Source organism: Melospiza georgiana, chromosome 6 (assembly GCF_028018845.1).
Source record: "Melospiza georgiana isolate bMelGeo1 chromosome 6, bMelGeo1.pri, whole genome shotgun sequence".
Classification (NCBI taxonomy): Eukaryota; Metazoa; Chordata; class Aves; order Passeriformes; family Passerellidae; genus Melospiza; species Melospiza georgiana.
The window spans coordinates 62,648,980-62,673,414 of record NC_080435.1 but is presented as its reverse complement, the minus strand read 5'-3'; the positions used below and the strand labels follow the sequence as shown (position 1 = coordinate 62,673,414).

At 42.1% G+C, this 24,435-nt stretch overlaps 1 protein-coding gene across 1 annotated transcript; it reads left to right on the top strand.

Moving 5' to 3' along the window:
• Positions 1-2,091: 2,091 nt before the first annotated feature.
• KLHDC1 (kelch domain containing 1) lies at positions 2,092-23,698 on the top strand. Its single transcript, XM_058026418.1, has 13 exons — positions 2,092-2,371; positions 4,742-4,812; positions 6,435-6,552; positions 7,102-7,220; positions 8,663-8,741; positions 9,650-9,733; positions 10,497-10,580; positions 14,854-14,912; positions 17,520-17,632; positions 18,072-18,144; positions 21,638-21,722; positions 22,403-22,455; positions 22,780-23,698. Exons 1-13 carry the CDS (start codon positions 2,270-2,272, stop codon positions 22,952-22,954), a joined length of 1,215 nt encoding a protein of 404 aa, XP_057882401.1. The 5' UTR covers positions 2,092-2,269; the 3' UTR covers positions 22,955-23,698.
• The last annotated feature ends 737 nt before the right edge of the window (positions 23,699-24,435 follow it).

The following is a 24,435-nucleotide window of genomic DNA, read 5'->3' as shown; positions in this document are numbered from 1 at the left end:
GCCTTCTCTCCAGATGGAAAACACCTGATACTTCATTCAAACACTCATGCCCATCTCTCAAAGTACAGCTCTGATTCCACAGAAGGCTCACAAAGCAACTCTTGAAAGAGTTTGATCAAAAGACTGCGGGGATTTACAGACAGACAGAAAATGTCAGCTATTTTCATTCTCAACTGCATCATTTATAATTGCTCCTCGTCGGGGAGTGAGCTCATGGGTGAAGCTGCTGCTGCTCTCTTCAGACAAAGCTGCCATCTGACAGGTCTCAGCTATTTTGGCAGGAAATATGATTCATTTTTTGTCACAGGCATGCAGCTAGGTGCACATTATAAGCCAAATTCTTACATAAGTACCTTCATTTGCTAAAATTACTGCTTATTCTCCTTCTAAGAAAACCTGATGCTGCCATTCAGCTCCTGTCTCGCCACATGAAGGAAGGTGCACCTGGAGAAGGGACGTGCCCCTTGTCCAAAAATAGTTTTCTCTGAAGCTGTGACCAACCAGGGAATGCAAAGCACACTCCTACAGCATCCTGCTGGATTTGGGGGCTCTCTTGGCTTGCCTGGAGCCTCCCACCAGAGATATAAAAGTATTCCAGCGTGAGCTGCAGCCTTGTGTTCCACTGAGCCATCTGCAGCTCTGCAAGCCGGGCCCAGATCTTTGTTTCTGTCACCTCCTGTGGCTTTGCTGGACATCACAGCAGCTGGAGAGGGACTGGAGAGAGCCCAGAGCTCCAGATCAGCCAGCGTGGATCTGCCTGGATCCACGGAATTGTTTTGTTACGCTGACAAACAGCTCATTTCCATGTCTGTCACTGCTCCACTGGCAAAATCCCATCTCCTGAGAGAGCACATGGCAGCTCTACCTGACCTAGAGTTCTGTGGATAGAGTTTGTCTGCTTCCCATGGCTTTTTCATCTCTTCCCAATGCTGGCTCCTGCATTTTAACCACCATCCCAATGCACCAACAGTCCCTTGCCTCATTTTGAGCTCAGGACAGGTCCTGATCTCTGTGTCACCACTGAGAGAATATCTGGAGCTGTGCCAGGCCCTGGATGATCCCTGGGGGTCCCTTCCAGTTCAGGAGAGTCTGTGATTAATATTACCAGTTTATCAATGTATATATTATGTATCACCAACATTTATATATATATTATTATATAAATATAATATATATTTATCAATGCATATAAAATGTATAATTAACATTTCCCCCCCCTAGATCCAACAGAGGAAGTGTGTCCTACCGTCACAAGAAAATCCTGACAATTATTTTCTGGTGCCCTTTCATAGGATGCTAAAGTGCACATTTCTCCCACGTTCTACTCTCCTATTTCTGAAGAGCTGTACCTGTTTTATTTTGAATTCCATTCATTCAGCCGGACACAGAGTTCAGTTGGAACAGAGTCAGTTTTCGATAAAACAGAGTAAGAACTGGAACTGTCCAGCTGTTTAATTACTATCAGGTACTATTTCATAGCTGCTGCTTCTGGCTTGTCTCACCTTCAGAGAGACAGGGAGTTCTGCTGTGCTTGCCTTATCACAGAATCCACAGGAACACGGAATGGTTTGGGTTGAAATGGACATTTAAGTCGATTTCATTCCACCCCTGCCATGGCAGGGACACCTCCCACTGTCCCAGGGTGCCCCAGTGTCCAGCCTGGCCTTGGGCACTGCCAGGGATCCAGGGGCAGCCACAGCTGCTCTGTCAGTTCCATCCCAGCCCCTCCCCACCCTCCCAGGCAGGAATTCCTTCCCAGTCTCCCACCCATCCCTGCCCTCTGGCAGTGTGAAGCCATTCTCCCTTGTCCATCACCGCGTGCCCTTGCCCGGAGCCTTAAACGCCGTCCCGCTTTGGGACCCAGCTCCTCCCTCCCTTCTCGCCTTGTGGTTTGCGTTTAGCTCTCCTATCCCCGAAGCTTCTTTCCTCCTCTCGCGCCCATTATTCACATCCTCCCGCATTATTCACATCCTCCCGCACGGGTTATTCCGCCTCACGCCTCGGCCCGGCACTGCTGCCCGGCATCGCTGCCCGGCACCGAGGGCAGCGCGCTCGCCCCGTCCGCGCTCGCCCCGTCCGCTCCCACCCCGACGCGCGCCGGGTGCCGCCCCACACTTTGGACCCTCCTCGCTTCCCGTCCGCCCCAGGGGAGCGACCGGCGGCGGAGCCGCAGCTTCACCCGGAGGAGGCGGTGGCGGGACGCGAGCCCTGAGGCGGCCGAGCCGCTTCCTCCTCCTCCCTCCTCCTCCTCCTCTTCCTCCCCCCCAAGATGGCGGCGGACCCCGCGGATCAGTTCTGCGTGGCCGAGGAGCGCAGCGGCCACTGCGCCGTGGTGGACGGCAACTTTCTCTACGTGTGGGGAGGATACGTGGTAAGGCGGGCAGGGGAGCCGGCGAGGAGCGGCGGGAGCGGGCTCGGGGCGCGGGAAGCGGAGCAGCCCCGGGCGGGGCAGGGCAGGGCAGGGGGGTCCCCCCGGCGGCCCTCAGCCCACGGCGGGTGCCCGGGGCTGTGGCGCGGGCGCTGATTGGCTGCGCCGGCCGCGCGCCGTTCGAATGGCGGCGGGAGGCGCTGAGGGGACGGCGGGGACGGCGCTGAGGGGACGGGCGGGAGACGCTAAAGGGACGGCTCTGAGGGGATGGCGGTGCCGGCTCTGAGGGCACGGCGGTGCCGGCTCTGAGGGCACGGCGGTGCCGCTCCGCTCGCCTCGTCCCTCCAGCCTTTCCCCGCGCGATCAGCGCCCTCCTCCTGCCCCGCTCGCCCGTGTGGGGCAGGGCTGGTGGAGCCGGTTCGCTCCTTCCAAGCCGCCCGTCCTTCGCTCCTCAGCGCGTCTCCCTTCAAACCTTGACGCTGTAATTTGCGGCTCAGCTTTTCCAGGGTGTCATTCGTGTTCTCGCTGCTGAGTCCCTGTGTTTTTTGTTTGGTAGTTGTTGTGCGGTGCTTACAGCGCGTTTTCCTCCCGTAGAAAGCGCTGCTGTCACCTCCAAAACAAACTGGTGGCAGGCTGAAACCCACCCACAATTTAATTTTTTTTTTTTTTTCATAAAAAGAAGCTTATGCTTCTGTCATAAGTAAATCCTTGTGTCTTTTAACTCTATGAATACAACCCAACTACATAAAATACATCCACTTCGTTTTACATGTTATTTTTCTGTTTATATTTATCTGTTCATCTTGTCTGTCTGTGCACTTTGGCCATAAAATTGCAAATACCTGTGCTTGGTGTAATTCCTGGTCTTGAGCAGGTGCAAACTGTTATTTCTATAAAGATAGTTCATATTCTATATATATAGAATATATATGTGCAGAATACTTCATATTCTATGTATATATGTTCTATAATCCTTTATATATCTATTCTATATAAAATATTCTCTATATATTTCTTATGGTCTAAGGTAACTTTAAAGTGTTCAAAACTTGTCTTTCTGTACTCAAGCCAAGAACTCCAGTGAGAAACTCCTGGATTTAAACTCCACAATACTCTGTAGAAATAAATATCCCCATAATCGCTGGTAATCTTTTGTTGTTTTTATGCTCTGGTCTTTAAAACAGAGGTTGAACTACTGAGCACAACGTTTATAAAAGTTTTCTAATAAAAAATTGTGGGTTCATGGCACATTCAAAACAGTGTATATGAACTTCAGCAGATAAACTTTGCAAGGGTTCTCAGTAATTTTCCGTATTTATCTGTTGAAAGTGTTATGAAGGTTGTTGCTCTGTAGGCAGCCCTTTGCACAGATAAATCATCTTGCACGTGTTGCTGCTGGACTCCTGCCCAGCCAAGTTTATTTTTGGCATGGGGTGTTTGCTCAGAGCTGCTGCAGGAGCAGGTGCTCGGCCTGGGACACCTCTGGGTTAAATGGAGACAGCTTGAGCTCCGTGCAGAGCCTGCCAGGGTGTGTGACAGCCGAGCAGGGCTGCCTGCAGAATAAATCACCACAAATAGCGTGAACCTGCCTGCCTGGCACCTTCCACAGTGAGAAATTCATAACAAAGCATCACGTGAAGGCAGGTCATCAGTGGCAGTAACTGGATTGGCACTAATTAAATTGCAGTTTTGTGTTTAACTTGCTCACGTTTGTTTTGTTTTGAGCCAGTTTTTATTTGTGTACTGACTCTGGCTGATTACTCACTGCCAGGCTTTCATTTCTTCCTGGTGCCAAGGCAGTAATTAATGCTGTACTTGTTACTCACTGCATTTTTTGGGGGCTTCCTCTCCTGTTTGTTGTTTTTCCCTCATCATTATTTCCCAAATTATTTTTCTTTCTTAATGACCTCTGTTCAGGGCTCTTCATAAATCTTTTTTTCCACAGAAGAATTCATTTTCTTCTTTATATTTGACACCTTGGTCTTTCCAGTTACTGCTGCAAGTAACTTTCTGAGTTTTCATTCCACTGTTTATGTTCTATTTTTTATTTGTCCATAATGCCAATGGAAACAGTTCCTGATCGAAAGTACCTAAATGAGTTTTAATTCAGGAGTTTCAGATCTGGTTGATGTTGTTACACATCTTTCCTTGGCAAAATGTGAAGTTGTTCAATCTGTGCCTTTATTGAGCAGTCCTGAGGAGGAATGAGTTGTTTATTTTAAAATAAATTAATTTCTGATCAGAGCAGTAACACTGGGGTGTGAGTTCTGGTTTCCTTGAGATCATTCAGTGTTGCTCAGTAACCTGGCTTGGCATTTCATGTAAAACCACAAAAAGCAGAACTGACTGAACATTTCAATGTTCCCCTTTCAGTCCATTGAAGAAAATGAAGTTTATCTGCCCAGTGATGAGCTCTGGATCTATGACATGGACAGCGGGCTCTGGTGAGTGGCACATTTATATTAAATTATCACCTAAAGCTGATTTTTGTCACAGATCTGCAGGAAAAGCCTTCAGACACTTTGGCCATGTTAAACAGCAGGTGTTTAATGTCAGCATGAGGGACAGAGCTGGGCTGGCAAATGAACCCCAGGAAACAAAACCCTGCTGAAGGTGAATTAATTATTGTGTGCAAGGGCAGGGTGGCTGCAGGCTCTGTTAGCACAGCTGCCTTTACCTGGCAGTTTGTTCTGGCTGAGGTTTGTTACATTCACTTTTATGTTAGAACAGTTCAACACTGGCTGCTTGAGCTCTTGATCCACTTACAGTTATGTGTTTATTATTTTGGTATTAATTCCATGTGCATTGCAACTCAAACAATAACTTCCCCTTTTTCTCTTTCCTTCCACTTTCCTTTTTCCTCCCAAAAATAACTCAGAACTTGCCCTTTTTCCTTCCACTTCTATTCCTGCCATTTTTCTCTTTCTCTCCACTTTCTTTCCCCCCCCCCGCCTTTTTTGTTTCCCTCTTCCCCCTTTTTTGTCTTCCCTTTTCCTTTTTCCTTTCCTTTTTCCTTTCCTTTTTCCTTTCCTTTTTCCTTTCCTTTTTCCTTTCCTTTTTCCTTTCCTTTTTCCTTTCCTTTTTCCTTTCCTTTTTCCTTTCCCTTTTCCTTTCCCTTTTCCTTTCCCTTTTCCTTTCCTTTTTCCTTTCCCTTTTCCTTTCCTTTTTCCTTTCCTTTTTCCTTTCCTTTTCCCTTTCCTTTTCCCTTTCCTTTTCCCTTTCCTTTTCCCTTTCCTTTTCCCTTTCCTTTTCCCTTTCCTTTTCCCTTTCCTTTTCCCTTTCCTTTTCCCTTTCCTTTTCCCTTTCCTTTTCCCTTTCCTTTTCCCTTTCCTTTTCCCTTTCCTTTTCCCTTTCCTTTTCCCTTTCCTTTTCCCTTTCCTTTTCCCTTTCCTTTTCCCTTCTCCTTTTCTCCCTTCCTTTCTTTTCTCCCCTTTCCTCTCCTCCCATTTCCCTCCATTCTCTTGCCCCATTTTTCCCCCTTTTTCTCTCTTGCCCCATTTTTTCCCCTTTCTCTCCCTTGCCCCATTTTTCCCCTTTTTCTCTCTTGCCCCTTTTCCCCCATTTCTTTCCCCCATGACCCCAGTTTGCTGTCCCTTTTTGTGGGAAGGGCTGCCCAAAGCCTTTCACACTCCTTGCTTTTCCTTTCTGTGCTCCCAGGGATCAGCAGAGGGATCAGGCTTAAACAGAATTTTCCAGGCTCTGTTTAACCAGGATCTCCTGGCCTGCCTGAGCTCTCCTCAGTTTTCCATTTCTGACATGCCAGATTCTCATTTCAGGAGTTCCTGGAGTTAATCATGTTTGCACATTCTGAATAATTAATGTTTCAGCTCTACTGAAGCTTTCCTAATGTGAATTTCACCTCCAGAAAATGAAGATACTTTAAAGACACCCAACATCCACCTGGGATTTCTCTTCCACCACAGGAGTCCAACTTCACCTGCAGCTCCTACCTATGGCCCAAACTGAATTTTCACCTTGAAATCTAAAAATTCTGAATAAATTCTTTGGGATTGTTCCATTTTGCCAGCTTGGAAGGGGTTTAATGTATTTTTTTTTTAAATTGCAGGACAATGCACCTGATGGAAGGGGAGTTACCCACCTCCATGTCAGGCAGCTGTGGGGCCAGCATCAATGGCAAGCTGTACATTTTTGGGGGATTTGATGACAGAGGATACAGCAATAGGGTATTGTATTCTTTTTTTCCATAATATTGTATTTTTATAAGTACTAATACTGCTCATCTGGTCTCTTTTTATTTGAATTAAAGAGAAATTTTTATTTATTGAAACCTTCTATATTTATGCCACTGCTTTCCCAATTGTTTTTTTAAAAAATATTCTGACAACCTAAATTGGGACTAATCTCTGAAAATCTCTTTTTGCTCTTTGATAGCAATTCACTGCTTTAAATAATCAGGTAATAATTAAGGTTAAAATAGAGCTACCAGCTTTCCTTGTAACTGAAAACAATTAAGAAAATAGATTAAATGAGTTGTTTAATCATTGAATAGAAATAAAGTTAGAAATTTTCTAGTCTGACTAGAAAATCAGTGAAATGGAGCCTCTGCTGAAACTTTCTGCCAATTCTCCACTTTATTTTTGTGGTGTATTTCCCATTTTAAACCCACTGCCAGTTCCTCTTTTATTTCCAGCCTTCTGGGGGTGGTGGGTTGTTTTTTCTGGTGCTGATTTGTGGTTTTTCTGAAAACATTGTCATTTTTCTTTCCTTTCAAGCTCTATTATGTCAATTTGAGAACAAAAACCGGAACCTACAGGTGGAAAAAAATCACAAATTTTAAAGGTCAACCTCCCACACCTCGGGACAAACTCTCCTGCTGGGTGTACAAAAACAGGTACAAAAATACTGAAAATATTAAAAATATTTGATTTGTCTGAATTGTAGAGAGAAAGGGTTAAAAAGTGAAGAGAACTCAGGGTTGGGGTGGAGGAAACTCTGATTTTTAGCTTGACTTGCTGGGAGATTTTGTAATAACTTTGTAGCAGAGTTTCCTCCCATGAACCAATGGTAAATAAATGGTGAGCTGAACTAATGGTAAATAAAACCCCATTTTAGGAGAGGGCTGGGAGATTTAGGGCAAATTTGTGGAATGTTTTACACTTTAGAAAGCAATCATGCATCTATTAGATGATTTTAACACATTAAAAAAGTATAAAATTATAAAAAAAAGTATATTTAAAAGTATATTAAAAAGCAGTATAAAATTACTTTCTCTGCAATATTCATTATTGGAAGCATTCCATTTCCCTGCAATAAATCCATTCAGTGGATTTCCAAGGATTTTAACAGCAGAGACATTTCAGGGATTATCTTTATCTTGCAAGGCTGAGTCAGCCTGGACATTTGTGTTGGAAAAGTGACTGAGTGTGTTTAGAAAACAGAAATTCTCCAGACTTTCTGTTTGTTGTGGGAAATGTCTGGAGAATGAGGCAGAAGTGATCACAAGCAGGTGCCCTGTCAGTGATTTATTATTAATTGTGTTACAGACAGGTCAGGATGTGATTTATAGTGCACATTATCAGATGGAAATGATTTATTTCTTTCTGGACTCCACATCTAAAGAGGTTTTGTATAACTGTGCAATGCCCCTGGGTGCCAGATCTTGGTTTAGTAATTCTAATTTAACTGCAGAGATAGGGAAATACAGATATTTGAACAGCTCCCTAGCTTTAACACAAGATTATTCAAAATTAAATGCATTTATTCAAAGCATTGTGTCACCTGCATGCTGAGAAAATCACCTGGTTCAGATAATAGAGTGGAACCTTTTGATGTGAATAAAGATTATTTATGAGTGGCCCTTTACTGGGTGGAATATTGGGCTGGGAGCTGTGTGAGGATCCTTCTGTAGTGCTTGGTTGAAAAATATAATTTTAAGCCAAAAAAAAACTGTTTGTGTCCTGTGGGACAAACCTGGGGAACATTTCTTGCCAAAAATTGGACACAGAAAATAAAAAATGCAGCAGGAGCACAGGAACTTCACTAGGAGAGGAGGCATTTCACTGTCCTGGGTTTTATTTCCATTTTTGCCTGAGAACAGCACTGGAAATGAACTTTTGGAGAAAGGAGCAGAGACTTTGAGGTGTCTGCAGTCGTTTCCTGGTGTGCTTTCAGTCAGGTTTGCTGAGGGCTGTGCCCTTCCCCTTGTTGGGTTTGCACCTTCAGCTGCAACACAGAATATTCTCATTGCTGGTATCACTGCCAGTGCAGCATAACCCAAAATATTCATCATTTTAATCTTGTTTCCAAAAGATTGAGCTGGTTTTGTTGTTTCAGGCTGATTTATTTTGGAGGTTATGGCTGCAGGAGGCACAACGAGCTCAGTGACTGCTTCGATGTCCACGATGCCTTTTGGGTAAGAGCTTTCCCCCATTCCCACTGATTTCTGATTTAAAAAAAATCATTTTTATCATCCTTGATGAGCATGAAAATCTGATTTTTCTTTTATTTATAGCATCAGAAGAAATGCAAATTTGGAATCTTTTTTAGGTTTGAAATTCCATTTGAAATTTGAAATTGAGGTTTGAAATTCCAGATGCTGCACGTTGGGAGGGGTGGTTGTTCCACATATTCCAAATTGCCAGTGCTGGCCTTGGAGTGCAGTGAATTAAATGCTGGATTTTAATCTGAAGGCATATTTTAAAGCTGAAAAATCACAGAAAATTTAAATTTTTTTTATAATTAAATGTAATAATTTTTATAATTTATTTCTTGGAGAAACATTAGGGCATTTATAGCTTCCCAAGTCTAGCTGACAAATACTCTGAGTTAATTTATTGAGTTTATTTTCCAGAAAGATGCCTGGATTATCAACTTTCCTACAGTAATTTCTTAAAATTAATACAAAGATGACTGAGCAGAGCATTGACAGAAATCTCCTGACATCAAATATTAAAGACTGACACCCAAGGATTGGTTTTTTACAATTTCTCAGTGTGTTACAATGAAATTTAGCAGGTGAAATTTGCTGCAGTGTCTGATGTTGGGGCCCAAGGCCAATTTTGAGGTGTCACAGCCTGAACATCCCTGGGTGCTGCTGGCCCTCAGGTGGATCTGAGCTGCTGCAGCATCCTTAAAATATCACCACACATTTTCATCAAATTGCCTGTTTTAGTGTAATTTCTGTTTGGACAGATCCCTTCCAGGTTTGTATCCTTCAATAAGCAGCAAGATTTTAACATAAAATATATATTTTTGAAATAAAATATATATATTTAAAATAAAATATATATTTTTAAAATTTCTTCTTTTTTTTTTTTTTAGGAAGGACAGATATTCTGGGGATGGCACAATGATGTTCATGTTTTTGATACAACCACACAGACTTGGTCTCAGCCAACAATTCGAGTGAGTGGTTTTTAGTCTCAGTTTGGATTTTACTGAGTTTTAAATCATGATTGTGCTCTAGAAATTGGGGACACCTCCCACTGTCCCAGGGTGCCCCAGTGCCCAGCCTGGCCTTGGGCACTGCCAGGGGCAGCACAGGAAATCTGGGAATTCCCAATTCCCAATCTCCCACCCATCCCTGCCCTCTGGCACTGGGAGCCATTCCCTGTGTCCTGTCCCTCCATCCCTTGTCCCCAGTCCCTCTGCAGCTCTCCTGGAGCCCCTTCAGGCCCTGCCAGGGGCTCTGAGCTCTCCCTGGAGCCTTCTCCTCTCCGGGGGAACATTCCCAGTTTTCCCAGCAGAGGGAAACCTGCAAATCTGCATCCCTGTACAATTCCCATGGAAAACCTCTCACAGCAGAGCTCTGCCTTATTGAGATGAAAATATTCCCAAAAATTCATAAAACCCAGCTGAGTTTATATAGGAACTCAGCAGAAGTTGTATCTTTTAAAGAGTGTCTGGCAGCTTTTTATGATCTTTGGGATGTTCTAAAATCCCTCTAAAACCAAATGCAAAATGTGAGATTCCCATTGCAAAGTAAAAGCCACCTTCAGTTTTGCCACCTTCAGTTCTGATTTACACAGGGAGGACTTTTTGGCACGTGGATATAACATCAAATTTTAAGATGTGATTTCCAGAGGTTTTCCTGATGGTTTGTAGATCAGCAAATGAAACTGTCCAGGAGGTTTTGTGGTGTTCTGAAGGATTATTTTGGTTCTTTCAGGGTGGAGATCCACCTCAGCCTCGAGCAGCTCACACGTGTGCTGTGCTGGGAAACAAAGGTTACATCTTTGGAGGACGAGTGCTGGTAATTCAATATTTTCTTAGCAGTCATCTTATTCTTTTGGAAGTTTGTTTTGTTTTTTTTTTTTTTGTTTTTTTTCTTTTTTTTCTTGTCATTTTGTAGTAAGAAAAAAAATCCCAAATGCTTTTTTGGCCTAACCTGGGTGTTCAGGGCTCTGTATGCAGGATGCTGCTTGTCATCACCCTCTACAAAAAGAAGAATTATTCAGTCTATAATATTAATGATTGTCCCAGAAAAGGTAAAACACAGATGATTGTGTGGTAAATAACAGATTTGAGTTGGCTGTCTAATTGAATTTTGCCAGTTTTTGCACATAAGTGACTGAAATAGAGATGTCTGGAAGAGGTCATGGACAAAAGGAAGCAATCTGTGCATAAATAATTTAGGGTTGGACGTGGCTGTGTAATTTTTACTCTCCCTGACTCTTTCTAACTGAAACAAGCCACAGGCACCACCCCCCTGATTAAAGCAGGGAGATACTCAAACCTCTCAGCAGCACTTGGAATTTCTCCAGTGCTAATTAAAGGAGATTTTCTGCTCAGTTCCTCTCTGCTGAAGCACTGATGTGAGAAACAGATCCTGTAAGGCAAGTTAAAACCTCCCAGTTTCAGTGACTGTGCACTCTTGTGTTTTATTTTAATGGAAGTTTTCAGCTCTTTTCACTACAGCTGATTTAGATCCTTTAATCCTACTCAGCTAGAGGATGAGCCTGGATGTTTTCTATCTCCAAAATTGACAGTGAAGAAGCTTCTGAGAGCCCCCAGTGCTGTGTTCCTGTAGTTGTGCTCTAAAAAAGAGAAGGAATTAGTTTGGGAATGAACATATTCCAGCTCCACCTTGGAAAGCTGCCACAGCCTCAGCCCTGTATTCCCAAACCCTGGCAAACAGGGCAGTGTAAAACTGCCCTTTGTTCCCCATTCCCTGATTTTCCTGCTGGAACATTCCTTTCTAATCTGCACTCCTTGCACTCCTGCTGCTCAGAGTGACCACACCATGTCCAGCCACTTCCCACCTGCAGGAAGTTTTTATTTAAGTGCCTTTCCAGAGCAAACAGAAAAGCAGAGAATTGAAATGGATCCTGTTTGTTCCTGCCATGATGTGACCTTTGATTCAGGATCTCTGCAATTGTTCCTCAAGCCTGAGAGAGCTGCACTCAGCACCTCCCAGAGCTTTGGCCAAAGTGGGTTTGCAGATAACTGAAGGAAATCAAGAGATTGGAGGAGAGTGAAAAATCAGAGTTATGTGAGCCCTGTGCCCTGTGCTGTGTGCTCACAGCTGTTCACAGCCCAGTCCTGCTCCTCCCTCAGGGAGCTGGGAGGAAAATCCCCAAATGTGGGGCTGTAAAGGTGCTGGGGTGGTTGTGCTGCCCTGGCAGCTCCTCCTGAGCACACAGAGCTCCTTCCCCAGGGCTCTGTGCCCACCCCGGCCTCGCTGCACCCCTGAGCTGCTCTCCAGCCCCAGCTGGGCTCCCCTGCAGCCTCTGCCACTGCAATTCTCATTTAGCTGCAGCTCACCTCTCATCCTGCCCTGCCCTCACAGCATTTACCCTCAGGCTTCTGTTTGACTGCAGCTTTCTGATCTTAAAAGGTTTTTTTTTCTTCAGCTTCCTTAAAATCTTGCTAAATTTCAGTGAAAGCACTTGGGAAGCCATGTCAGAGAAGAGAGAAATTGTGGAAAGCTGTGTTTAATTCTGTAGGAGAGCAGCAAGTGTAATTCTCATTATTGATCCATTTTCTGTCCTAGAAATAAATGGAAGGAAACATAAAAAAAGTGAGGGAACATTCAGTGGGGCTTGAGGAATTCATGTAAGTCATGAAAAGAAAAAGCTAAAGACAGCAGGAAACCACTCAATTTCCTGACCCCAGGAATAATTCCTGCCCAAAGGATGAAGTTTTGCTTTTCTCCAGAAATTGAGGAGCAAACATGGGGTTGCTCTGCTCCTCCTTCTCCTTCTAGTTCACCATAATACAAATCTTCCCAGGGAAAAGGCTCTGCAAGGAACCAGAAAGGGCCAGGAAGTGTCATGAGGCTTCTCCTATTCATCTTTCTGGGAGGAAAGGGCACCTTTTTCCAAACTTGGAGCTAGAACTGGTAAAAGAAGATGATGATGATGATGGTGATGATGATGAGAATCAGTTGTACCAGGAATCATTTGAAAACAGGCTCAGAAGTGTTATGTGGACTCAGTTCCTTCAGGTAAGCCCCTGGAAAAACAGAAATGGGAGAAAGTGGGAAGGAAGGAGAGTTAGTCCAGAAGTTGATGTGAATCTTTTGTTTGATTGAAGTGGAAAAGTTTCATGTTGAGAATGAGGTAAATAAACCAAAGTCTTTGCAGCAGCTCTTCACACATCTGGTGCCTTAATGTCAGCATGTTTGTATTTGCTGTCAGCCAAGCTCAGAGCATCCATGGAGCTGCAGTCCTTCTCTTGGCAAAGCTTGGAGATGGAATAGCCTTTGCTTGGAAATCCAGGAGGGAGAGCTGCAGAATTCCTGGCAACAAGGGCACCCTTAAAGCCTCTCTTGCAGAATTCCTGGCAACAAGGGCACCCTTAAAGCCTCTCTTGGTGCTGACCTGCACTGAGCTCACAGAAATCAACTTGCAGAGATAAGCAGGGTGTCAGGAGCCCTTGGAGCTCCAGGGAAATTCCAGCCCTCTTAGGAGCCTTGGTGCTCTTAAACCAATTAAAAATCATTTTAGGATTGGCAGAGGATGATGAATTAGAGCAGGAAGGATAAATCCATGAGGAGCTGTGCAAGTGATGCTCCTGTAAAACTCTGTGCTCCAGCTTCCCAGAGAGGGCTGGGGCAGGAAGGGGCTTTGTTTGTTAAAGTCTCAGTCTTGGACACTTGGTGGTGTTTTGGATTCCAGATGAGCTTGCTGTAATTCTGCATCTGCCCAGCTGTTGAACCATGAGAATGCAAAGGTTTTCTGATGTCCCAGGGAGCAGGAAAGAGAATTTCTCCATCTTCTGCCTAATGCCCAGGAAAGGAAAGTCAGCGAGGAGGTCTTGAACAGGATCCTCTTGAAACCTTAATTTTCACCATAGCAGCAACTCTCTGGTAGATATCCTTTATATCAAATTGGATTACTCCAACATGATTATTCCCAGTTGTAGAGGCCAGGAAGTTGGCTTTGTCCCCAGAAGATCCCAACTGCATTTTGCTTTCAGCTTGGATGATTTGATCCCCTCATGATTTCAAAGGAAGGAGTAGGGAAGTGGAGAGAGGAGTCGTGGAAGACAGATCTGGCAGCTGGACCACACTTGGTGGTGTTTAGGTTGTTTTTAGGCAATGCCCCAAACCCTCACAATCTGCTGTGTTTATGCTGTGTCCCTCCCCAAAGTGCTGCTCCCCATTCCCCTCCCAGCCCAGCAGGGTTGGCAGTGCTTGGCAGAGGAGTTGTGGCATTCCTGAAATCCCTGAGAGATCTCCCAGAGCTGTGCTGGGCAGCTCTGGGCTCCCTCAGCTCCCTGCTGGGTACCAGCCCTGCTGTCAGCCTGGCTCTGCCTCAGAGGATCTGCACCTGGAGAAAAATCCTTTTTCTAATAGATCTATGGACTGCCCAGGGAGAAAAGGAGTTGGAAGGTAAGGCAAGAACCATTTCCCTACTTCCCAGCTGGTGTTTGTAGCTCCCAGGGGAATCCCAGCTCCCAGGCAGGCAGAGAAATCCTTTTATCACCTTCTCCACCTCCAACCCCAGGCAGATGAGCAAGAGGGAAGATTTCCCATTTGATTTTAATGGCAAATGCTAAAGGGTCCTCAATAAACCTTGCTGGTGGTCACTTGGTGAAAGGAAAAGAGGGAAAAGCACAAATGATGGACATTTCTGGGAATAGCGAGAGTACAGCACTACCAGGATACTCCAAGGAGTAGTGACCAGACAGGAGGATCCAAACTTCTGCTCACAGAGCCAAGGAGAGTCAAACACCTTCTGCACTGCCCTGCCAGGAGTTCTGTGGATGGAAATTAAAAACATTTGCAGGAACTGGATAAAGTCCCACAAATTCTTCACTTTTAGAAGCTAAAATTGGCCCCATAGTGCTGTTGCATGACTGGAAATATTTCTGCCAGGCACTTTCCTGAGTGTTGCATGGTTTTTGTGAGGAGAAAAGCTTTTCATCTGCCTCATAATTCAGATTTATGTTAAGGCAAGTGGGTACAGATTTCTTCAAACTATTGGTGCTTGGAATATTCTGTCCCAGGAAGGCCTCACTGAAATATTTGGTTTATTGTTTGCCTAAAATAACCCGAGTGGGATTTTATTTCTTTGTTTTAGCAAACCAGAATGAATGATTTGCACTGCCTGAATTTAGACACTTGGACTTGGTCTGGAAGGTAAGTTTGCTTTTGTAACCCTTCAAAATGAATGTAGAAGATGGAAACATATTGTTAAATAGCTCCAGAGCTGTTCCTGCAGCTTTTCCAAGAGGAGAATGAGGCTCTGGGGACTCCTCAGCTGCTGGGCTCTGATTTCCATGGAATTGAATTTTGATGGTGGAGACTGAGCTTCTCCTGCAGCCCAGCAGGGAGGGATTTAACCCCTCGTTTGCAGCCTCCTCCATTTCTCCAGATGGAATTCCAGCTTTTAGGGCTGTTGGAATGCTGGGTTTGATGGCTTTGATGTAGTTACAGCACAAATTGGGAAAGGTCTCTTCCATAAAAGGCCATGAAATCCTTAAAAAATGAAGATTTTTCCAAAATTCAAGTTATTTCCATGTTATGATCCAAGAAAAGCTCAGAAGATTTATCCATTATTTAGTATAGTATATATATTAAAAATATATATTTATATATTGGATCACTGTAAATTTATATATTAAAAATATAAATACTTATATGCTTATATATTGGATCACTGTAGATTTATATATAAATATTTATATTTATATGCTTACATATTGGACCACTGTAAATTTATATAAAAACATTTCTATTTATATATTGGATCGCTGTAAATTTATATATAAATATTTGTATTTATATATTTACATATTGGACCACTGTAAATTTATATATCAATATTTCTATTTACATATTTATATATTGGATCACTGGAAATTTATATATTAAAAATAGAAATACTTATATGCTTATATATTGGATCACTGTAAATTTATATATAAATATTTATATACTCACATATTGAACCACTGTAAATTTATATAAAAATATTTATATTTATATACTCACATATTGGACAACTGTAAAGTTGCATATAAACATTTCTATTTATATATTTATATATTGGATCACTGTAAATTTATATAAAAATATTTATATTTATATACTCACATATTGAACATCTGTAAATTTGCATATAAACATTTCTATTTATATATTTATATATTTATATATTGGATCACTGTGAATTTATATATTAAAAATATAAAACCCTCTATGCTTATATATTGGGTCACTGTAAATTTATGTATAAATATTTGTATTTATATACTCACATATTGGACCACTGTAAATTTATATATCAATATTTCTATTTATATACTTATATATTGGATCACTGTAAATTTATATATAAATATATTTATATACTCACCTATTGAACCACTATAAATTTACATATACATATTTCTATTTATATACTTACATATTGGACCACTGTAAATTTATATATCAATATTTCTATTTATATACTTACATATTGGACCACTGTAAATTTATATATCAATATTTCTATTTATATATTTCTACATTGGATCACTGTAAATTTATATATAAATATTTATATTTATATACTTACATATTGAACAACTGTAAATTTGCATATAAATATTTCTATTTATATACTTATATGTTGGATCACTGTAATTTAGGAATCTTCTGTTCAGCTCTTGCAGCACCTCTGCAAAGAGTCCTTGAGAGGCTGAAAAAAAAGATTTAAGACTGAAAAAAGAAAAAAATTAAGATATTGGTGGAAAAAAAGAGTTTTCAATGTTTGCTGCTGTTGGCACCTCACAGGAGATAAAGTGTTTGTATTTATTCATTATTATTTATTACTCTGATCACAAAAGGATCTCATAATTATTTATTAATAAATAATGATTTTATTTACTAAACAGTGGAGGTTTTTTGCTTCCTCAGCTCTGCCCAGCTTTCTGAAGGAATTGCTAACCCAGGCTTAGCATCCAGCAGCAGATTGCAAAATTCATTTCAGCTGCACTGCCCACAAGTTGCCTTCCCTGCCTTGAGCTCTACTAAAGTCATTCAGTATTTGGTTATTTCTGGTACTGAGATCATTTCTTGTGCATGAAAATTGAAATTTTATCCATTATCAGTATCTGTTTGATTTTTTTTTTAACCATCAAAGTCCAGGCTGTCCCTTGGCCAATTTTAAAAGTTTATTTTCTTCACTTGGATTCAAACAAAATTGCAGCTTGGCCTTGAGTGCCAGATTGAGCAGGGCACTTGTGCAATCCCTGTTTAATTATCTCTGATTAACTGGATTTTGGGATCTCAGGATCTTTGCTGTTCACATTCTCAAGCAAACCCAACTAAAATAAAATCAATTTCAATACAGCTCAGCTGAAATAGATTTCAAATTAATTTTATCAATCACAAACCTCCATCTGTTCTGTACTTAGGAATCCCCCCTTTGCTGATATTTATTTCACAGTCTGGGTGAGCCCAGCTTGGAGAGGTGGTAGCTTTTGGATCAGAGGTAAAACCACAAATCCTGGTGTCATTTAAAATCCTTTCCCTCGGAGTGGAGAGCCTGGAGCCCCTCAGCATTCATCCCTTTGATCTCAGTTAACTCTTCCTGCATGTACATGGAATTATTTCTCTATTTAATCTCTTTTTGCACTGGGAAACACCCAAGGTGGCTCTGGGACAAACTGAAATTTTCTGCCAAATGAATTTAAATGAACCCATGAAACAATTCCAGCACTGACTGCAGATTTGGGGTTTGTTTCTGTGTTTCCCCAGGATTAACATCAGTGGAGAGAAGCCCAGGGACCGCTCCTGGCACACGCTGACCCCCATAGGGGAGGACAGGCTTTTCCTTTTTGGGGGGCTAAGCTCTGACAATGTTCCTCTGAGTGAGTAATGGACAGTAAAAATGGAATTCTGATCCTCTTGTGCATTTCAGATCACACAGACGGGGTGGGGTGGTTGGCAGGAGTCGCTTTTGTAGAAAAGGCAGCTTGTTTCCATGAAACAAACTGAAATTGGCAAAAATCGTTTGAAGATAAATAGTAATTTCACAGCCAAACCCACTGGGAGGAAATTATTTCCTCAATTTACTGAAAATAAAAGGGTTAGGTGTGTTTTAATTCCAGATTTCAGTGCAGGGAGGGTCCTGGGACAACATTAAATCACAAAGAGTGAAGGATGCAGCTTCATAAAGTGCTGATGTTCCTGCTACCTAAATAAACATGCTCTTGGAGCTGCTTGTGTGAAAAAAAAGCCAATTTTTTATCCCAAAACCCATTAATGAGCTTTATAATAATTGTTATTATAATAATTCTCCCATTGCAGGTGATGGTTGGATCCACAGCATTGCAACAAATGGATGGAAGCAGCTCACCCATCTGCCCAAGAGCAGGCCCAGGTACAGGAACAGAAATTTGTGTGCTGGAATTGAATCCTTTTTCAAAATGAACCAGTTTTTAAATTCCTGAACTGTATTTTTAAAGAATATTTTAGAATATTAATGCAGTTTGCTTTAACACCTTTTTTTGCCTTCATACCTCATTTTTAATTTGTGTATTTGATGCTTTTTTGCATGAAAAGATATTTTTTTGGGTGAAGGGTCTGGGTGTCCAACTGACCTGGTGCTCTGTAACCAAATTTCTGTTCTATAATCAAACCATAAAAATTGGAGGAATAAATAACCAAGGAGAATAATAAAAGCTCATTAATATTTATAAATTATTAGAAACAGAGGAGGAGAGACCATGGAAAACTTGATTCCTTTTTCAGGGTTCAAAAGCAAAATTGAGTGTGAACCCAGTGTTTGAATCATGATCTGTGTTTCTAAGTTAAAAACTATTGAACTGATTTGGTCTGGATAGTAAATATTCAGATTTTCATTGAATTCATTCCCTGCATTCACCCAGGAACTCCCAGCACAATTTTATATCATAATATCTAGCACAATGTATTTTTAATTACAATATTTATATCATAATATATCATTTTTTTTTTCTGATACAAAAATGTCCAGTTCTGCTCTGCTCCTCCCTGCCTTGTTACTGAAATAATAAATTAATTTTCTTCCTGTTTTATCCTTTTCTGGGCTGTCTCTGAAACACAACAGCCACAGCTAAACCAACTTTTCTGCTTTTTACCCTAAAAACTCTTCCAAGCCCAGATCTTCCCAGGAAACCATGGATTTTTCCAGGAAACCACAGATTTTCCCAGGAAACCATGGGTTTTTCCAGGAAACCATGGGTTTTCCCAGGAAACCATGGGTTTTCCCAGGACACCACAGATTTTCCCAGGAAACCACAGATTTTCCCAGGAAACCACAGATTTTCCCAGGAAACCACAGATTTTTCCATTCCCAGAATTGTTAGGGTGGGAAGGGAGCTCTGGAGATCCCAAGGCAGGGCCACCTGCAGCAGGTGACACTGGGATGTGTCCAGGGATAAAAGGAACCACACCAGAAGCTGAAGTGTGAGCTATTTGTTCCATAACTTTGTATTTTCTGCAGCTGGAAAAGTTTTAAATCAGTTCAGCTGCTCTTCAAATGCAGAGTAATACATCTGTATGTAGTTCTTTTATTTATTTCTCTTACTTTGTAATGAAATTTATTAGTGTCTTTTCCTGATGTTCCTGCAACTCTGATTCCCTCCCTAAATTCTGTACAGAATAATTTCCTTCAACCTCCACTTTTAGCAACTTCTAAAGAATTGCCTTCTCAGGTGATCCTGAATTGGTAGAAAATACTGTTCTCCCTCTGTCCATCAATTTTAGTTTTGCATGCTGGGTTAAAATAAAATACAAATTTTTACTCCTAGATTCCCAATGTTTTCATTCCCATGATTGGTAGAAAATCCTGTTTCTCCCTCTGTCCATCAATTTTAGTTTTGCATGCTGGGTTAAAATAAAATACAAATTTTTACTCCTAGATTCCCATGTTTTAATTCCCAAAATTGTAGAAAATCCTGTTCCTCCCTCTGTCCATCAATTTTAGTTTTGCATTGGGTTGAACTCCAGAACCAAGTATTTAAGCCCTGGATTCCCAATGTTTTCATTCCCATGATTGGTAGAAAATACTATTCCTCCCTCTATCAATTTTAGTTTTGCATGCTGGGTTGAATAGAAAACAAACTGTAACCCCTGGATTCCTCCTATTTTCATTCCCATAACTGGTAGAAAACACTATTCCTTTTCCTGTCAATTAGTTTTATTCAGCCAACGTTTTGCATGCTGGGTTGAAATAAAATACAAATTTTAACTCCTGGATTCCCCATGTTTTCATTCCCAAAGTTGGTAGAAAATCCTGTTTTTCCCTGTCCATCAATTTCAGTTTTGCATGCTGGGTTGAATAGAGCCCCAAATGTTTAACCTGTGGATTCCCCATATTATTATTCCCATCACTGTAGAAAATCCTGTTCCTCCCTCTGTCCATCAATTTCAGTTTTGCATGCTGGGTTGAAATAAAATACAAATCTTAATTCCTGGATTCCCAATGTTTTCATTCCCAAAATTGTAGAAAATCCTGTTCCTCCCTCCAGCCATGAATTTTAGTTTTGCATGCTGGGTTGGATAGAGCCCACAATGTTTAACCCCTGGGTTCCCAATGTTTTCATTCCCCTAACTGTAGAAAATCCTGTTCTCCCTCCATCCATGAATTTTAGTTCTGCATGCTGGGTTCAGTGGGCCCCCAGTGTTTAACCTTTGGATTCCCCAAATTTTCATTCCCATAACTGTAGAAAATCCTGTTCTCCCTCCATCCACGGGTTCCAGTTCTGCATGCTGGGTTGGATAGAGCCCACAATGTTTAACCTTTGGATTCCCAATGTTTTCATTCCCATAACTGTGGAAAATCCTGTTCTCCCTCCATCCACGGGTTCCAGTTCTGCATGCTGGGTTCAGTGAGCCCCCAGTGTTTAACCCCTGGTCCCCATGTTGTCGTTGCCATGTGATGCTGTTGTGCTGCAGCCCTGTGTGATTGAATAACGTGCTTTGTTAGAATGTTTAGGTGATAAGTTAGAGCAGCCCATGGGAGGCCAGGAGCTCTCAGGCAGTAGGAAAAGCCTCAGGTTTCGAGCTAGGATGTCAGCAGAGCCCAGGCAGGAAAGGCTTCCCCGTGTTCTCCGTGACCAAGCCCAGATTTCCCTAATGCAGAGCAGGCAGAGACAGATCTGGCACAGGTATGAGGAAGGGAAAAGGTGAGGAACCTGCTAAGGACTGATGAGAGAAAGTGGGAACGTTGATTTTTTGCATGAAACTTCGGTGGTGTGTTTGATTTTGCTTCAGTGGCTCTAAAGTCCATCAGCAGTGGTGATAGAGCAGAAAAATCTAATCATGAAAAATAAAAATAATAAACTCCCCACCAGGGGTGGCTGCTGAAGGGGCAGGATCTTTCTGCAAGTTCTAAAGTCAGGATTTGCTTTTGTGGGGTTTTTATGATCAAACCCCCTTGGTGTGCTGGAAGTTCCTGACTCACAGCAAGTGATCCCAGACTCTCTGGGGCAAGGGCAAGACTGGAACAGGAGAACTGGAGATCCAAGTGTCAGCACTGAGCACCCCCCAGGCTGAAAGCCACGAGAAAATTGTACTGCTGAGCCAAAGAAAGTGGAAAATTGCAAAAGGAAAAGCTTGGCAAAAGCTTGGTTTGTAGAGTTGCCAAAAAATTTTCCACTGTGGTGATAAATAAGACAAAGTTGATATGCCCAGAATACAGAAAAGTCAAATAATGACAAAATATATTGGTCTGCTGGGGAGTTACACTGCTCTCTTACTTTATATTATTAAACAACAAACAAGTAATAAATTTTAAGGTATTGTTTTTTACCTCTGAAATAATGGTTTTGTCTTGCTGCTAACCCCAAGCCCTTGTTCCTTGGGCACTGACTGTGTGTGTTTGGTTGCAGGTTGTGGCACACAGCCTGCCTGGGGCAGGAGGGAGAAGTGATGGTGTTTGGGGGCAGCAAGGATGATCTGCTCTTCATGGACACGGTCAGTAACCTGAGCAACAAATCCCATCACTGGGATAATTATAATTAATACCAAATTATGGAGTGGTTTCAGTTGGGAGGGGCTTTAAAGTCCATTTAATCCACCCCTGCCTGGGCAGGGACAGCTCCCAATATCCCAGGTAGCTCCAAGCATCATCCAGCCTGGCCTTGGACACTGCCACAGATGGGGAGTCCAAAACCTCTGGGCAAATAAAGAAATAAATATTATATATTAATTAATATACTAATTGAAGAAACTTAATTGAACTAGGAAGAAAAAGCTGCAACATCACCTGGTCTCTATAGGAAAACTTCAGTATATAAATATATTAATTGATTGATTTTAATTAATATTTTTTAAAAATCCCAAATCAGATTGAGTTTGGCTCTAAAGCTTTGCTCAAATTGGTAACTGAAACCATTCCAAATTACACACCACTGAGGAAATTATTATAATTTACACACCACAGATTATAAATTAATTATAATTTACACACTACTGAGGAATCCCCACCTGAGGCTTTCTTGACTGACAGAATAAAAAGGAATTTGTAATTCAGGTTCCTTATAAATCGTGGTCAAGGAGGATATTTCTAAATCATGTGATAGTAAATGTGACATTAATGTTGAGGATTGCTAAGTTGTTTGCCATTCTCATGGTTCTTTTCTTCTCTTGCTCAGGGTCACTGCAGTGACTTGTTGATATTTCAGACTCAGCCTTATTCCCTGCTCAGGTGAGTTGGAGTTGCAGAATTCCAGACTGGTTTAGGCTGGGCTGAAATCCCCTCGTGTTCCATGGGCAGGACACCTCCCACCACCCCAGGTGTTGTTTCAGCACCTGCCCCTGCAGAAATGGGGTGAAATTCCCAATTTCCTCCTCAGGAAATACCTGAGCCCTTCAGTGTGTGGTGCTGCACAGCAGCTGAATCACTGGTGCTGTGTAATTCCTGCACCTGTAATTAACACCTGTAATTAATGCACATCAGCTTTTGCCAGGTGTCATTTGTAGAATATAAATAATTCAATTTTTCTTTTTTTTTTCTATTTCCCTTCCTCAGGCTTTGTCTGGACTGCATTGGGAAGAACGCAGCTCTCTTGGAGAAGCAAATTCCCTGTTTGCCACCCAAACTTGTGCAGGAAGTGCTGAAAAAAATCACATTTTGGGCAGCCATGACCCACAGGCAGGAGAGGAAAGCTGAGACTGAGAGACAAAGCCAGCTGCAGAGCACATGAGGCAGGGCAGGCAGCTGTGGGACACCTCCAGGGCTTGTCCAGAGCTCTGCTGGATTCCTGAGGGAACTTTGACAACAAATCCTTTTCTTGGGAACCTCTCGTTTCCTGCGTTATGGAAAACTGATCCAGCTTCATTTCTAGATAATTGTTCACCTCTGCCCTCGTGGTTTTGGCCACACAGCCCTCACAAGCTTTTGTTCTTTTGGAAGGGGACATTTTGTTCTTTTGGAAGGATCCGTTTCAGCTGGATAAAATATGGTTTGAGTTTAAAAACCCTCCTTGGCCTTACCCCCAAAAAGATAAATTCACCTCGGTGTCTTGGGGATGTTCACACTTTTTCAATCTTAAAGGTAACAAATTTACCACCCCCAGGTGTTGGTTCCACCAGGCTCTGACCAAAATCCAACCCTGGAGCCTCACACCTCACACTCCAAATAGGAAAATCCATCTGGGAATTGTGGAACTTGGAAGAAAAAGCTGCAACACCACCTGGTCTCTATCAGAAAACTCCAGTTCATCACCTGGTTTTACTGTTTCTGTCATCAGGAAATCCTTTTGGAAATAAGTTGTATATTGTATTTTGGATGTGCAAAGTTTATATTTCATTCTTGTTAAAAAAAACAACAACAACAAAGTTGTTTATTTATTGTTTAAAAAAAAAGCAAATGTAGTACTGGTTATTTTTCTGTTTCAAATATTTACTTAACAGGAGCACAGTCATTAAAATTTTATAGAGAGTTGAAGCAAGAGGCATTTGGACATGTTTTTGATGGTTTTAAAGTCTGTAAAAATTAATTATTTGGGGAAAAGAGCTTTCGGGGGAGCAAATTTGTTTCAAAAAGTGATTTGTTATTTTAACAGCCTCATTTTATGTGCTGAACTCCCTGCCCCTCATTTTTAGGAGGGGTTCAGATGCCCTCCTGAGCCCCAAGGTTTGATTTTGGGGGGCTCAGATGCCCCCCAGGGTCTGATTTTGGGGGTTTGGGATTGGCTTGGTTGATTCAGCTGCCTCCAGGGTTAATTTGCAGGGGCCCAGGTGCCTCCAGGTTCATTTTGTTGTCTTCAAGTGCCCTCAGGGTTAACTCTGGGAGGGCTGAGGTGCCCCCCATGGTTAATTTGGGGGTTTCAGATGCCCCCAGTGGGAATTTTGTTGGGTTCAAGTAGCCCCAGTGTGAATTTACAAGGTTCAAGTGCCCCTGAGGTTAATTTTGGGGTGCTTCTGATGCCCCAAGGTAAATTTTTGGTGTTGTTCAGGTGGCCTCATGGTTGGTTTTGCTCCCAGTGTTGATTTTGGGAGGTTCAGATGTCCCCAGTGTAAATTTGGGATGGTTTGGGTGCTGTGATGTTAATTTTGGGGTTATTCAGGTGCCCTCAGTGTTAATTTGGGGTAGTTCAGGAGCCCCCAGGGTTAATCTTGGGGTTATTCAGATGCTCTCAGGCTGATTTTTGGGGTGATTCAGGTGCTACCAGGGTGAATTTAG